Source organism: Heloderma suspectum, chromosome 5 (genome assembly GCF_057233095.1).
Source record: "Heloderma suspectum isolate Gila_16-S chromosome 5, 16-S_ref, whole genome shotgun sequence".
NCBI lineage: Eukaryota > Metazoa > Chordata > Lepidosauria > Squamata > Helodermatidae > Heloderma > Heloderma suspectum.
This window is the reverse complement of record NC_139462.1, coordinates 24083297-24099029: the sequence shown is the minus strand read 5'-3', so window position 1 is coordinate 24099029 and position 15733 is coordinate 24083297. Positions and strand designations below refer to the sequence as shown.

The 15733-nt window shown below is 43.9% G+C and overlaps 2 protein-coding genes and 1 long non-coding RNA gene across 4 annotated transcripts in view; 2 read left to right on the top strand and 1 right to left on the bottom strand.

Annotated features, from left to right (window-relative positions):
- The window catches only part of LOC146343705 (broad substrate specificity ATP-binding cassette transporter ABCG2-like), a 37340-nt gene extending 27249 nt beyond the window's left edge, over positions 1-10091 (top strand). The window contains exons 12-16 of the mRNA XM_084855592.1: positions 654-778; positions 1028-1182; positions 3866-3955; positions 5603-5697; positions 7473-10091. Of these exons, the coding sequence (XP_084711718.1) occupies positions 654-778; positions 1028-1182; positions 3866-3955; positions 5603-5697; positions 7473-7620 (613 nt within the window). The 3' untranslated portion in view covers positions 7621-10091. The remainder of the gene's footprint in view (positions 1-653; positions 779-1027; positions 1183-3865; positions 3956-5602; positions 5698-7472) is intronic.
- Positions 204-11081, bottom strand: LOC146343704 (uncharacterized). The gene is made up of 3 exons (XR_014791971.1): positions 10966-11081; positions 5734-5802; positions 204-868 (listed from the first exon to the last, which is right to left on the bottom strand). It is a non-coding gene; the product is annotated as an uncharacterized LOC146343704 (long non-coding RNA).
- Positions 10934-15733, top strand: part of LOC146343703 (broad substrate specificity ATP-binding cassette transporter ABCG2-like) — a 39194-nt gene continuing 34394 nt past the window's right edge. Inside the window, exons 1-3 of one of the 2 annotated variants that reach the window (XM_084855590.1) lie at positions 10934-11166; positions 12820-12870; positions 14518-14761. In XM_084855590.1, coding sequence (XP_084711716.1) covers positions 10989-11166; positions 12820-12870; positions 14518-14761 — 473 coding nt within the window. In that variant the 5' untranslated portion in view covers positions 10934-10988. Of the gene's footprint in view, positions 11167-12819; positions 12871-14497; positions 14762-15733 lie in introns of both variants that reach the window. The other variant, XM_084855591.1, reaches the window with a different exon arrangement.

Below are 15733 nucleotides of genomic sequence, written 5' to 3'. Positions count from 1 at the left end.
GTGATGATAAATGAGGCATTTTCTTGCAGTCTATCAGCCGCTGGCTGCAGGGTGGGTTTCTCTGAAACTGACAAGGCCATTATAGGAGGCACTACTGGACCTGTGCGATATGTGTGTGTGGTATGTGTGCAAACGTTAATTGATATAGTTTACTGGGACAAAGGTTAAGGACAAAATGGGACTGAAAAAGGAACCACAGTTTTGCAGAACTTACTTTTAAAGTGAGAAGTTGAATGATGGAGGTTGGTTTGTTATGAACAGTGAATAACAACATCAGTGGTGTTAAATGATGAATGTTATGCCATACCACAAGTGTGATACATATTAATAACTTTTTCTATACTAAACACATACTGGTTTTATGACTTTTTGGCATGGTTTTCCCCAAATCACCCCGGGGGCTTATTTTAGTGGAGTGCTGGGGAGTCTGTGTTAGAGACCCTTATCCCTCCCTATCCCAAACTACAACTTCCAGGCCTCCTTGAAAAGAGGAAATAACCAGTTAAACCAGTTTAAATCTGTGGTATGAATGTACCCAATGTCCATTTTTTATGTTAGGTAATTTTTTAATCTATTTCAGTTCTGACATAACATGTTCACACTTTAATGATATACCTGATTTTACTTGGTAATATTTTGTTATTGTACTGTAGACATGAGTACATCAGTGGGTATTACAGACTTTCTGCATACTTCTTCTCAAAGCTAATGGCCGATTTAATACCCATGAGGACTTTACCAAGCATCATCTTCACATGCATCGTTTATTTCATGATAGGCAAGTATACTGTCATTGGAGCTGTACAGTAGCACATACCAAGTGGGACCTGTTGCAATACGGAATGCTCCTGTTTGGGGTTCCAACCAGCTATGATATGAAGGACGAGATGGCACCACATGCAGACGTAATGAAAAATAAAAATGCATTATTATATGATGTACATATAACAATTTAACTAACAATGTGGTACAATATTATACATAGAGAATAAAAACACTTAACACCCTTCTTTTTTGATCCTCAAAGGTCTGAAACCAACAGCAGAGGCCTTCTTTATAATGATGTTTACCCTGATGATGGTATCTTACACAGCTACTTCTATGGCTCTCGCTATTGCCGCAGGGCAGAGTGTGGTGGCTGTAGCTAATCTACTTATGACCATCAGCTTTGTTTTTATGATTGTGAGTATCCTTACTTGGTGTTCCATTAAGGCAGCCTTCTCCAAGCTGGAGAAGTTCAACACATCTGGTGGACACCAGCTTTGAGAAGGCTGCATTTAGGCTTTTAGGGCGGGTTTATAGGTTATGTCACTGGCATTGTGGCAGCTGGGAAGATGAATCTCGTGGGTGCCTGGGCATGCAGCTAGCCAGCTCTATGAACAGCCATGCATATATTTTTTGGCTAACACTAACCATGTCAGGGACAGTCCTCCTCGTATCTGCTGAGACACATTCATGTGTTGCAAGAGAGGCTGACGTCTACTGTGAAAAAATAAGCCGCTATTTTGGATACATTTGCCATTCTATGGGCTTCTGAGCAGTACTGACTAGCATCTCTTTGAAAATATACAGGCAGTGACATAATTTCAGGAACGGAATAAGGAAACACTGGGATTCCCTAGTGGAAGCTGAGCAACAGCTGACAGGTGATGGGGGGGATTTCCATTGCCCAGCAAGCACAGTTCCAACCCTGAGCACTGATTGACAAGGCAGAAGGTGGGACGCCAGGAAGCAATAATAAAGATGGAAAATGCCTGCTTATTGTACTGTGAGCTGACTGAGAAAATATACATGCATCTTTTTGAGTGGAAGAGTGAAGCATGTGTCCAGTTTTAATTCCGAGAAGAAAAACAAAAATGTGAGTCCCAAGTATCAGAAGTTTGGGCAATGGCCTTTCTGGTGTGGTTAGTGTTAGCCAAAACAGTATGGATGGCCCTTTGGTTAACAATATGGCTGTTGCCATGATTCCTGGCAAGAACCACACTGCTAGGGTAACATATGAATCAGGACTTTTATACAGAGATTTTAGATCATAAATATGCAGAGTTTATTATTATTTATTTACAATATTTTTTATCCCACCCTTTACCCCAAAAAAGGTTCCCAAGGCAGCTTACAAAGATAAGAAATAAGACAGTCCCTGCCCTCAGGCTTACAATCTAAAAGACAAAAGAACATAAGAGCCATGCTGGATCAGACCAAGGGTCCATCTAGTTGTATTGGCCCCAGGAGCGTAGCCAAGTCATTTATAGCGTAGAGGGGCCTAGAGATCCATAATGCTTGCTTAAGTTCATTATTGGTGCAATTCCCATGCTAGTAAGCCTCTGAGCGTGCGCAGATGAGTCAAAAGGCTGATAACAGCCTTCTTGGTGCATTCCTTGTTAATGAGGAGAGTCTTTATCTCTGATGTGCCTGGGAAGCAAAGTCTGTTTACAGGTGGCTGTGCCTGAGAACCCAACACTTCTAGCCTATGCTGAGAATGAACGCTAGGGGTGCGTGCTGCTGAAACGCTGCTTATTGCTAACCTGTAGAGTATAAGACCCATTGTACCCAGTGGCTCAGGGTTCAGAGAAGCTGTCTGATCCAACCATTGGGTATGCCTGTGTGCTGTAAGTTACCCAATAAAGTTTCCTTGTAAGTAAATCTTTGAGTCTGATTTATCACTATCTTGGCACTTCTAACCTAAGAGTTCAACGCCCACAGCCAGGGCAACACACTAGTCCAGCTTTCTGTTTGCACAGTAGCCAACCAGCTGTCAACCAGCAAACCACAAGCAGGACACAAGTGCAACAACATCCTCCGGCCCATGTTCCCCAGTTACTATGTAACTGGTGTACATAGGCAGACCCTCTCTGGCACCGGAGGTAGCACATAGCTATCAACTCTAGTAGCCATTGATAGACTTCTCTATCAAGACACAGCACAAAAGGAAAGGATACTGGAAGGAGGAAAAAACCAATTCATGCACTAGATTCTTAGTTGCAAAGTTCAGCAGGTCATGGACACAGTGGAAGGGCTGCTGCTCCCTCTCCCTCTAACATCCTCAGCAGTGACAGTTGGTAGCGGGGCGGGGGGGCCTCTCAGCTGAAGCTGTATCTTGGCACAATGAAGGGGTGCCTGAGTGTTGCTTCCCTCTGATGGCCGCAGCAGCAACAGTTGGTGGAGTTCAGATGCGCTCTTAGTTCTGAATCATATTGGTGTGCACTAGGTTTGAATGGGCCACTATCTGTGGCATGTTGCACTCAGTATCTACCTGCATGCTTAACATTGCTATGTAAGGGGTTAGCCAATTATCCATGTGCTTGGTCAAAGTCCCTCTTTTCCTAAAGGTTATGAGCCAGCTGGTGTGTAACTCCCCACCTTTTTCACAGCAATATTTAAAAAGAACAACATGCAGTTGTTGCCCTTTTACTTGCCACCAGAGTTTATGCCACAGTCATATTTTGGCAGTTTTTCTGCAATGATGAGATTTAGCAACTTGCTTTTTGAATAAGTCCATTAAACAATTGGGAAACATTGTATTTAGTGGCCAAATGCAGCCTTGGGCCATATGTTGTTTGTGTCAGAACTACAACATTGGTATGAGTTTTTCTGAAGATGTCCAGTGAACAATTAAGGTTTTGGAGGTGGCATTTCACTTACGACAGGTCTGTTTTATACCTTGACATAAAGTGGTTTGAGATACCTAAATGCAAAACACTACATACTTCATATAGAAGAAAGAGAATGGGTTTAGGTGAGAATCTATACAATTCTAATAGGCATTGTTAGTGATCCCTGAAATATCTCTCTGTTTAATTACAATAGTTAAATAAACTACAAAATCTCATTGGATTTAGATGTTTAATCATGTTTTTTTCTGCAGATTTTCTCTGGGTTGTTGGTAAATCTCACCAGTATACTGTCATGGCTTTCTTGGCTCCAGTACTTCAGCATCCCTCGATATGGCATGACAGTAAGTGCTATAGTATCTTGTGCATCATGCTAAGAAGCATTGTTCAAAAGTGAACAATTCTTTCTATAATGGAGTATTGGTGAAAGGCAAACTAATCAAATCAGCTCGTGCTCTCAGAGGGTTTGCCCCATGATTTCATGTGGACAGAATAATAATGAAAGGGGTAGCATATCTATTGCTTCACAGACTCTTACAGACCCCAATCCAGGTAATGTTAGCTGTGACTAATGTTGAAGTCCTAAACATATTTGAGAGTAAGCCCAATGAACATAGCGGGTCATACTTCTGAGTAAACATCAGGGCCAACCCTACCATTAGGCAGAGTGAGGCAGTTGCCTCAGGCAGCAGATGTTGGGAGGTGGCAGCAAAATGTTGGAGGAGAGAGCTGAGGGCCACATGGCCTGCCCTACACCCCCTAATCTAGCCTTTTTCCTTCTGATGTGGTGGAGGATGCTGTCCCATCGCCAGAATTGAGGAAAGATTCAGCTGCCAGTCCAGTCAGCCTCTGTTCATGGAATGGGAGGGGGTGCCATCTTGTCTGCTTCAGGCCACAAAATGTCTTGGGCCAGCTCTGGTAAACACGCATAGAATTGTGCTTTAAGATTCACTGAAAGCAATAGGACTTAAGTCAGTCAGGCCTGACTAAAAGAGATTTCAATGGGGTATGCAGCTGATCCTATGCATGATTCCTCAGAAGTAAACTCCACTATGTTCAATGGGAGTAAGTATGCATAGGATCATAGTTTTAGTCACAATGAACCTTAGCTAGATGGAGGCCATATTCTACTTAGATGTTATGAGTGAAATTAATTGCAAATACACTATATAAATTCTCTGCAGTTCTTACATTTTCAACAGAATTATGAAGCCTGACTTAACAATGCCTGACTTAACAGCTGACCCTAAAGTTAGATCTCTTTGGGACCTGGGCAGCAGCCGAGCATGGATTGCTGGGGTATCTGTATATTGATTAATTTAATTGTGTGGGGCGGGGTGGAACACACACCTGCCTTTCCCCATTCCCCACAAAAATGGTCTCATAACTACCATTTCCAAACAAACACATTCCCTATGATATGGTTTTTAATAAGAATGAGAATATATCTTATTTAGGCATCATGCCTGAACAGAGCTAATATTACTTTCATATTGCAAGTGGGGGTGGAAATACTGAATGACAATGGTTTGCCTAAAACTGCTCAGTGAACATCATAGCTGAGCTGAGGAATGTACTAGGGAAGAAGTCCTGCAGCTTGTTCTCTATCCTACATTAGCAGGAAGAAGAGAATGAAATGCAAATTATGCCACCACCACTACCCTTTTGAGTGCAACTACACTGTAACAACTAAACTAAGCTCTCTAAGGGCTTAACTACACATTAACAACATGATTAGCAATCACTCCTCACTGGTTATAAGAAATTAAACACCAGGCATGGGCCAGGGGAGATTCTGATTGGTTTCATAATGTCTGGAGAGGGGAGGTTGAAGCCTCCTTCTCAGCTACTATCTCAGTAAATATCGCTGTCACCCCATGTGGCAATTAGCATTGAGAAAAAACTCCCATAATCACATCATTAACATAACAAGTAGGCTCTTGCTTTGGCTATGTCTTTTCATAATTTTATTTTGTTCCTTATTTTCAAAGGCACTGCAGGTTAATGAACTTACAGGTCTAGATTTCTGCAATTCTGACACAAATTGGACCAATCCTAACTGTACAGACATTAGCAAATTACATGTGTAAGTTTGATATCTTTTTATTCTAACCAATTATACCTTAGTAGGTTGGAGGCATCCGATAACCTGGCAAGAGGACTGGTCACATTCCTATATTGTTTCAGATACCTGCTGAAGAAAAGGAAAAATGATAAGTTGTTGTTATGACATACTGTTATAGTAGCATTATTATCAATGGATGTTGATCCAAATCTGTTTAAATGAGGAGTCACCAACTGGAAGCGCCTCAACCAAACCTGATCCCAATCTATATGGCACCGCTTTGACCCTCCACCCCGTCGCAGCTGCGCAGCAATGTGGCTTCGAGTCAGCATGCCCTGTGATACACTCGCGATGTACTGTGTGCTTCCCTAAGAGACTCGCTGTGCCCCCCCCTTTTTTGCCATTATACTGAAATGTGCAGCTGTGCAGTCCCATGAGTGTGTGGGTGCAACTCTTCAGTGGCTCTTATATTTTAGGGGCTCTGCTGTGTCTTTCTGACCCTGTTTTAGGTAAAAATTGGGTGTTTCGTACTCTTTCATATCTGCACCATCAGTTTGTCAGTTCCCAAGCCTGAGACTCTTGCGACGGTTTGCAATCACACGCGTGAGCGCTGTGTGTGTAGCCATCACTCCGAAACGGTGCCCGGAGCGATGTTGTTCCTCACCCAAGACCCTCCCCAGCCCATGGGTACTGAGTCCAAAAGCAAACGTTGCGAAGATACGAAGCTGCAAAAATGTGCGAAAGTGTGATTAAATAAATGAAAATGCTCCTCTGTGCCTCTAACTCCGCAGCTGCGAAGGGATGGGGGAGCAAAGGGGCGTCACAGAGTGACGCAGGCACTACGCACGCTTACAACATGCCCACTGTAAGATGTGAAGTCAGGTTGAGGAAGGAACAGACGCCTGCAACCGTGGGGGGAACCCGCAGCAAACCGAAAGAATCACAGTAAAACGACGCCTTGGAACTCTGCTTTTTCCAGGAAAAAAACATGGATGGCTGCGCAGTCATGACAGCGTCATCTATCACGAGGGACCTTGCCTCCCACCCGCTTCAGTGTAGGTGGGGCCCAGGCTTCCTGACTGATGCTTCCCTATGTAAAACTACCTTATTGCATTAAGTACAACAGCCTTGAAAGGAAGTTTGAAAGTACACAAAGTGCAGTTGCCTTAATTGCAAATTAATTAATAACAGAACTTAGGATCATGTTTACAGCCTACTTGTATGCGGATAGGGAGCCCATATATATTTTGTAAGCTTTGCCTATCTGTGCTGTTTAGAATTTCAGTTCCAATGAATTTACTAGAAGTTTCTACAACTCCTAGGCACTGTACATAAATTAAAATGAGCACAAGCCCTGCCCCTCAAACTTACCTCAAGGAAAAGACATGACATGTTAGGAAGCAAAGAAAGTAAAATTGACTGGGAAAAGGTCAGTGTGAACAGGGGTGACATGAGGCCAATGGAAGGGTCTCAGTCTCCTTTCATCCCATGCTGAATGGCTGACTCTTGGTGGTGCTTGGGCCAGGTGGTCAATGAAACATGGCAAGTTGCCTTATATTGAGCCAGAGCATTGGTCCATCTAGCTCAGTATTGGTTTCAGGCAGAAATCCTTCTCAGCCCTACCTGGAGATCCCCGAGATTGAACTTGGGACATTCTGCACTCAAAGCAAATTCTTCAACTGTCGCCTTTTCTGTCAAAGGAAGGGCTTCTTCTGGTAAAACTTGGAGAGGAATTATTATAATCAGTTGCAAATAGAGGATTAATTCACAAAGTCTGTTCCTGTACTTCTTTGTAGGTGCACTGGAGAACAGTATCTGAAGAGCCAAGGGATCAATGCAACAACATGGGGCCTGTGGCAGAATCATATTGCGCTTGCTTGCATGACCATCATTTTCCTTACAATTTCTTATATGAAGTTGCGTTTCATGAAAAAGTTCTCTTAAAACAAACATGTAAACCACTCCTGTGACACAGGTGCCTTGGAATGTCATAAGTAGAAGATGGAGATCAGCTTTTCCCAACCCCATGCCCTCCAGATGTGTTGGACTACAACTTCAATCACCCACATCTGCATGATGAAAGTTGTAGTCCAGCACATTGAGAGGGCACCCGGCTGAAGGGGTGGACTATTCTTCTATTAACAGTATTCTTTTTATTAATGTTTTGATTAAACATATAATGAACAAAAACAGCATTGCCAAATATTTTCTCTTACAGTGCACCCAAATATTATGTTATATTGACAAACGTATTGGTGGCACTTGCTACTCCAAGCAACCCAAAGTCTGAAAAGCAGCCTCAAGTATATGCTATCTACAACTGGCATGCTCCAGTCAAGACGGAGCATTTGTAAGCTCCTTAGATTGCAGTGGGAGATAGTTAATCATGTGCTTAATTCTCCTGTTGAAACCAATTCTCCTGTTGAAACCAATGGGACATGAAGTGCTTGACTCTGGCTGGAACACATTTCTTAAAATACAGAACAGTTTTTGAGAGGCTCTGCTCACACTTTGAGGTGTGTAAAGGTATTGCCACAAACATACAACTTAGGAGCAAGTAAGTTTTGGATGTTTAAAACTAAGCTGTTTTTGTTCATGTGGTTATAAAACACTACTATTACTTTAGATCAGTGGTAGGCAACCTGTGCTTTTGGACTACCCATAATCCCTAGCCATTGACCAGGCTGCCTAGAACTTATGGGAGTTGTAGTCCCAAACTTCTGGAGGGCACTAGGTTGCCTTCACCTGCTCCAGATAGCACATTTGGTGTGTTCAGAGCATGTCACACAGATTACGCATGTCACACATGTGAAACCCCATCTATGTGTTCAGTGAATAACTGAAAAGGGGAAAAGGCAGCCTACGGGTTTCACCCCCGATGTCATGCACTCTGCTGGCACTTTGCCCTGGTGTCCATATGGTGTCCATATGTTTGACAGTGCCTGAAAAGGAGAGCTCGCATCCGTACACGTACACAGACATTGTTCTAAGCGTGGACTTCAGTGGGTGAGGGCTTCTATGTATTCACTGAACACCCTGTGTGTGTGTGTGATTTGAACACCCCTATGTTGTCAGTTAATCTGTCAGCAGCTATGTAAGGGGTTAACTACATGTTATATAAAAACGCACATATATAACAGTTTTTTGTTATGGCGGGCAGCTTTGGGATTGGGGGGGGGAGAGCGCTTTTCTCACTTCAGTCATCCCCCCCGCAAACCCCCTATGGCTTTCCACCCAACCGAACTTGCCCACAGGGCTGGCCCAAAACATTTTTCTGCCTGAGGTGTATAAAAGTTGACCAGACTCATAGTTGAATCTTACTTCAACACTGACAATGGGGCTGCTTCCTCCATTGCATCTGAGTACCGCAGCTAGTTTAGAGAGCTCAGGGCAAGCTGTCTCTGTTGCCTGAGATGACTGTCTCATTTTGCCTAACGGTAGAGCCAGTCCTGTTTGCCCCCACATACAAAATGAAAGTTATTATTCATTGCACTGTTGTATTTATGCAGTATCTTATTTCTCCCCTCCCGACCCCAGAATTAGCATGCCTCAAATTTAATTTAGAAATGTTTATATTCAGGGCATCATATGAATAGAAGAATTTTAGCATATACATTATAACTGAATAGCTGAAGGATAGCTGTGTATTGTAATACTTTTATGTAAATGATCATGTTCCTTGAAGTGCAATCAATTATAGTTGCTCCATATTAGTTCATCAGGTCATCCCCCCCCCACCTCAAAGATATTTCTGTTATGTAGCCTCTGTGCCCCATTCTAAGCGCAAGATGTGGGCGGAAACCTCATCAACTGAGGGTGGGCACTGCATGGTTTACAGCAATCATCTCAGCACACTCTGATCTCCCATCTCTACCTCCATCCCTTGTGTACTGAGTTTCTTAAGATTTCAAAAACCACAGTTGAGCAATACCGTTATTAAGACGAAACAAAGTGTCATAGACTAATGAGCAGGCTTTTGAGTTCTCCAAGACTCTTCATCAGGCTGGGGTGGGGCAGGGGAGAAGAGGAAAAACCCATCCAGCCTGATGAAAAGTTCTGGAGAACACAAAACACTTGCTCACTATATTGTGGCATTTTGCTTGGTACTAATAAAAGTGTTGCCCAACTGTATTTTGTAATGGTTTTTCAATTTTGTTGTTATGGTGGGCAAACTTGGAGACCAAAACATCTGGAGAGCCACAACTCCCATCAGCCCTACCTAGTGGTGAGGGATGATAGGAGTTATAAGGCCAAAACATCTGGAGGACCACAAGTTGCCCAGCCCTGTTTAACATGGCTACCTTTGGATTTTTGCTTAAGACTGTAAGCCTGAGGGCAGATTGTGTCTATTATTTTAATTTGTTCAGCACCTTGTTTCTGTAGATATTCTGGAAATAAATAACATCAGATCCACCAAATTACTGGCTCCTGCCTTTCCTTTAAAGTAAATGAATAAATAAAAGACTTTGTTAACAGGTACCTCTACTGAGCTGATCAGTTGTGAGGAAACATCCTCAGCATAAGATCCTAAGTAAGACTAGCTTGACAGAGGCCCCCAAACCACATCAAGGAAAAAGATCAGTTTAAAAACGTACAATATACTTTCATGAGCATATATTTCTGGAGAAATTCTTGGCAGACTTTCCTCAGAAAGGACCCATTCACCATTTCATGGAGCTCATGACTTGTGGACTTAAAAAACAAACCAACCAAACTTAAATGTTAAAGAAAAGGTGGAACACGGAGAAGGAAGAGTTGCTTAAAGGAACTGGAGCACATGAGATGAAAACCTTGATTCAGAGAGAGAACTGACTCTTTAAAAAGGCAATGGCTTTATGTAAATGTCCAGCTACACAAGGCAATCTGGAAAACTAAGTTTGTGTGTGTGTGTGTGTATGTGTATATATATATATGTGTGTGTGTGTGTGTGTGTATATATATATATATCATACACACACACTTTTTCAGGCTGTAAACAGCCCAGAGAAGCTCAGCTACTGGGCAGTATACAAACGTAACCAATGAAACGAAATTCATGATTGTTGCATGTCCAATTCTTTTTTAAAAATGAAAGGAATTAATTAAAGAGGGGGAGCCATTTTTTACACACAGGCAAAAATAAGAAGCCTCCCCGCCCGACAAGTACAACCCAGAGACAGACGGCGCCAATCAACGCGGCGCTGGCTTCAAGCCAGGAGGCCCCTTTATCTGTAACAACGCGCCCCCCGCCCACACACGCTGCGCGGAGATTGGGGGGGGCGCGTGCAGCGAACGCTGGGGGCGACCAACCGTTACTCAGTCCGCGCGGGGAGATGGGGGGCGGGGGAGGGGCCGGCCTGGGCCCTCGGCGCTCCTTCTGCCGCCTTCACCTGCCGCGCTCACCTGGGCTCCTTTCGCGCGCCCCCGGGGGGGGGGTACCGTTTCCAGCGCATGCGCAGTGCCTCGCCCGGTCTGCCGCTGTCTCCCCTGCAGTAGCATCTTCAGCGCTGGGTAAATGAGGCCTGAGGGCGGCGGGAGGAGGCGAGGCGAGGCGAGGGAGAAGGGGTCGGGGGGACTTCTCTTGAAAAGCCCGTGGAAAGGAGGGCAGGGGGCCGCTCGTAGCTTGAGGGGGCGGGGCGGGCGCTTTCTTTCAAACGTGGAAGCCGCTTCAGGAAACCACAAGGGAGGGGCCAGCCCCGCTTTGCTGCTTTTAAAACGAGCTAAACCTGGTATAACCAGGTTTCAGTAATCTCTGCTCCCGTAATCTCCAGTTTAGATAACTGCAACGCGCTCTATGTGGGGCTGACCTTGAAGATTGTTCAGAAACTGCGGCTTCTGCAAAATGTGGTGGCCAGATTAATAACTGGGACCAGAAGGCCTGAGCACATGGGACCAATTCTGGCCAGCCTACATTGGTTGCCTTTATGCTTCTGAACCTAATTCAGGGTGCTGGTTTTAACCTATAAAGCCTTACACAGCTTGGGACCTCAATTCCTGACAAAACGCCTCTCCTGACATGAACCTACCCAGACGCTACGATCAACATCTAGGGCCTCCCTCTGAGTGTCTCCTCCAAGACAGGCTTGGAAGGTGGCAACAAGGGAGAGGGCCTTCTCAGTAGTGGCCCCCTGACTGAGGCCCCCACTGAGGCCTGCCTGGTGCCAACATTGTCATCTTTTCAGTGCCAGGTTAAGTCTGCCCTCTACTTCCAGGCATTTAATGGCTTTTGATGGGGCACTTATGTCAGCTGTCTTGAACAGGTCTGTCACTGAAATTGTGTACTGAAACCATTTGTAGCTATTTAATTGTTTTACATTTTGTACCTTAAACATTTGTAGACCATATTTTATTATAATGTTGTTATTATAATGTTTATAATGTTGTATTTTTGTGAATGGTTGTGAATCTAGGGAGGTAGTGGGCTCTCCCACACTGGAGGCATTCAAGGTGAAGCTGGACAGCCATCTGTCAGGGATGCTTTGACTTAGATTCCTGCATTGAGCAGGGAGTTGGGCTCGATGGTCTTATAGGCCCAACCCTACTATTCTATGATTGCCCAGAGAGCCTTGGCTATTGGGCGCTGTAGAAATGAAATAAATAACAATATTATAAGAAGAAGAAGAAGCAGCATATCAAGAAACAGCAGTAACTACAAGAAACATTTGCTTATCAGTTGATAGCTTAATTTCTTTAATATAACAAAATTCACACAAATAACGGAGCTGTAGAACAGAGAAGAAATCTCCCTCCAAGGCTGGAGACAGAACTCACATCCCTTCCCTGTTCCCATCAAAATCTGCACCCTTCACCTCTCTGATGTCGGAGAGGAGGAAAATGGAGAGGATCGAGGGTGGGTGTGTGTGATGTGGGTGGAGCAGAGGAGGCTGTGGATCCAAAGTCTTCCGAGCACCCAACCATGCCACTGACGTGGAAACATTTAGAGCTGGCCTAAACTATTTCCCTCCTATTGCTTTCTAGGGGAGGGAAATGGTTAAACATTTCCTTCCTCAAATGTGCCCTGCCAGCAGGAGCCAGGTAGGGCTTTGAAATGTCAGAGCGCTCCAGCACAAAGGTAATATCATGCCCTAAACTGATAAAATAACAGCAGATTTAAATATCAGTCTTCCTCAGTTTTTTTTTGTTTATTTCTTTTAATACATTTAGATCCTGCATTTCTCTTCAAAATTGTTCAGAGCAGGTTACATAGTCATAAAGGTATGTAAAACTATAAATCCATACAATTTTTTTTAAAAAAACAAAATGTGAAAACCTTAACAACAGCCACTATCCATCAATTCAACACGAAATAAGCACCAGGATTTAAAACCATTATCAGGAGATGCAGTTCATCACCTAATAGCTGCAGCAAAGGCAAACTGACAAAGACAGGTTTCTACTGCTTGGTGTAAAGCAAGCACCATTGGGGCCAGGTGGATCTCTCTTGGGAGGGTGCTCCATCACCTTGGAGCCACAGCAGGGAGGGCTCTGTCTCCTATTTCAACTTGCCTTTTTTCTAACAAGGTGCAGAGAAAGGCCACTGAGGCTGACTTTAGCATTTGGGCAGGTATTTATTGTACAAATGAAGCATCAGAAGCAAAAACAAACTGGAATAAAGGGCATCCATTAGGTGTGATGGAGCTTCAGATGCATATAAACAATGGGCATCTCTACACCAGCCTAAAATCCTGCATTTAAAACTGGGCTTTCTGCTTCCCTTTTAAATGCAGGATCACAATGACTCCCTTTCTCACGCGCTTCCTTTTCTCCCTCCCCTTTTCCCCTCCTCCTCCCTGTATCTGAATCTTCCATATCTTTCATTGATCTTGCTCCACTTCTTGCCGCTTTCCCTCTTTTTCAGGGAGGGAACTCAAGCAGAACACAATGGGGTAATTTGATAGCTCATTGTCTGCGAACTATTTAAAAACAGAACAAAGGACATTTAGTGCAGGAGACGCCCTGGAGGGTCATGGCATCATGTAAATAGCCCGAAAACTTCCATGGGAGAGCCATCTCAATTGCAGGATAAAAGCTCCATGTAAAGAAGCCCTGTGTGTCACAAAGGTGAATGATATCAGACAGTTCTTCCTCACATAAGCACACGGACTAGATCAGTGGCCTGAGAGCTGCTCTCCCTGGTGGCTAACCTTTCAGGGACTCTGTCCTACCTATGGGTGCCCCCCCATAAAATTTGGGCAGGACCAAAGCTTAAGTGGGTATATTCTCATACATCATTCAGACACAGCAACACATAATGCATACATCCAAGCCCTATTCACACATTACTTGTGACAATAGGATAAACTCGTTGAAAGGGGCAGTGTGTTTAGCCCAGCCCCAAAACTTGCATTGCTGCTTCCACAGTTCCAGAAGAGGCACACAGAGAGGCAGAGAGCTAGACTCCGGGGCATCTTGAAGTGCTGGGACCTCTGACTGGATCAGTGGACGTGCTGCTTGTAGAAGTACTTAAGCTGTTGTGTCTCCACTGATACTTTGTATCTGCATAAATAAATAAAACATTACCAGAATACTAAGTCTCCAGTGATCTCTCAAAGTAAGCTGAACTCTGGTAACTGCTGTACCTGGAATTTATCACTGCTCAAGGAAGTGGAGTGGAGTACTCTACTGTACTCCACTATTGTGGAGTACACTTTAGAATACTCTAAAGTGGAATAACAATACACTAAATGAGAAAGCTTGACTATTTTGCAGTCTCTCTATTTCATAAAAGGGTGTCCCTTAGATTGCCTTTGCAAGAACTGGGTCACAGCTGACCATGGAATTTGGTTCACAATGTGTACCTTCTTTAGCTACATGTTGCTACTGATTTTCTTGTTTAATACAGACCCCCTGTGACTTTTCCAGTCATTTCTTTGTTTAATACAAGTAGCATCATGCTCCCCAAAATTAAGAAGTTTGAACGAAACGTGGCTGCAGAGGATGAAGAAAATGCAGCCATGCTCCAGAAGAGAAAAGTCACTTTCCCAAGCGGCATGTCTCCTGAAGGAAGCACTATGACCTTTCACAACATCACCTACAAAGTCAAATTTAAGACTGGCTACATTGGCTTTCGGAAAGAATGTCAAAAAACTATTTTGTCAGATGTCAGGTAAGTTTGAATTGCTGATGTTTGCTGATTTGGGGTGCAATCTTGTTGCTGGCTCCATGGGCAGAAAGTAGGCTGTGGTGGTACAGTTCCACTGGAGGCCAGTATACTCCTTTTTATCAGTCGTTGTGTATGGCTGGTATTGCTCTCCATGTGTGCCTACACTGCAGCAGGAAAATTCACTTCAAGAGAGGCATTAGCAACCTGTTTCTCTCCAGGCTGCCTGCAGAACTGGGTTGCCCAGTGCTTCACCATGAGATATGGAAAAGGTGCCCTGGATGTGGCTACTCTGACTATGGCTGAGGTGGCATGATGGAGAAGTGTAAAGCTTCCAGTGGAGCTGGTCTATTGCCATGGCCAAATGGATGAAATCAGCATGTGCAAATGTCACTTCTGATGCCATGCCTTTTTGTGCTCTGAAATTAGCACAAAGAATTTAGACTTTGTTGGAAATACATAAAGGACACACATAACACCCCAGGAAGTTCTCCTGTTCAAGCCACATTGAAGCAAACAGGAGCAATGAAAAAGTACTGCTGTCCTCTTTTGCAACTTCCATGAAGCTTGTGCAAACATCCTCCCACTGAATTGTGCCCCATTAAGAGTCTCTCTCCCATTCTGCCACTCTTAATGGTACCCAAAATTCACCTGGAGCCATATGAAACTGAAGTTGGGATTTGAAGCTTTTCAGTCAAAATCTACGTAGAGCAGCCTTCTTCAGCCTGGTGCCCTCCAGTTGTGATGGACTGCAATGCCCATAATTCCCAACCAGCATGGCCAATTTTTATTGGAGAGCCACATGCCTATGCTGCCTGGGAATTGTGGGTGTCGCAGTCCAACACATCTGGAAGGTGCAAGGTTGGAGAAGCCCGGTGTAGGGAAAGAGAACCAAGGATATGATTAATATTTACAGTATATGACCACTAATCTTGTAGAACATTTCCTGTGACTCATCTGCTGATATTTAGAGTGGAG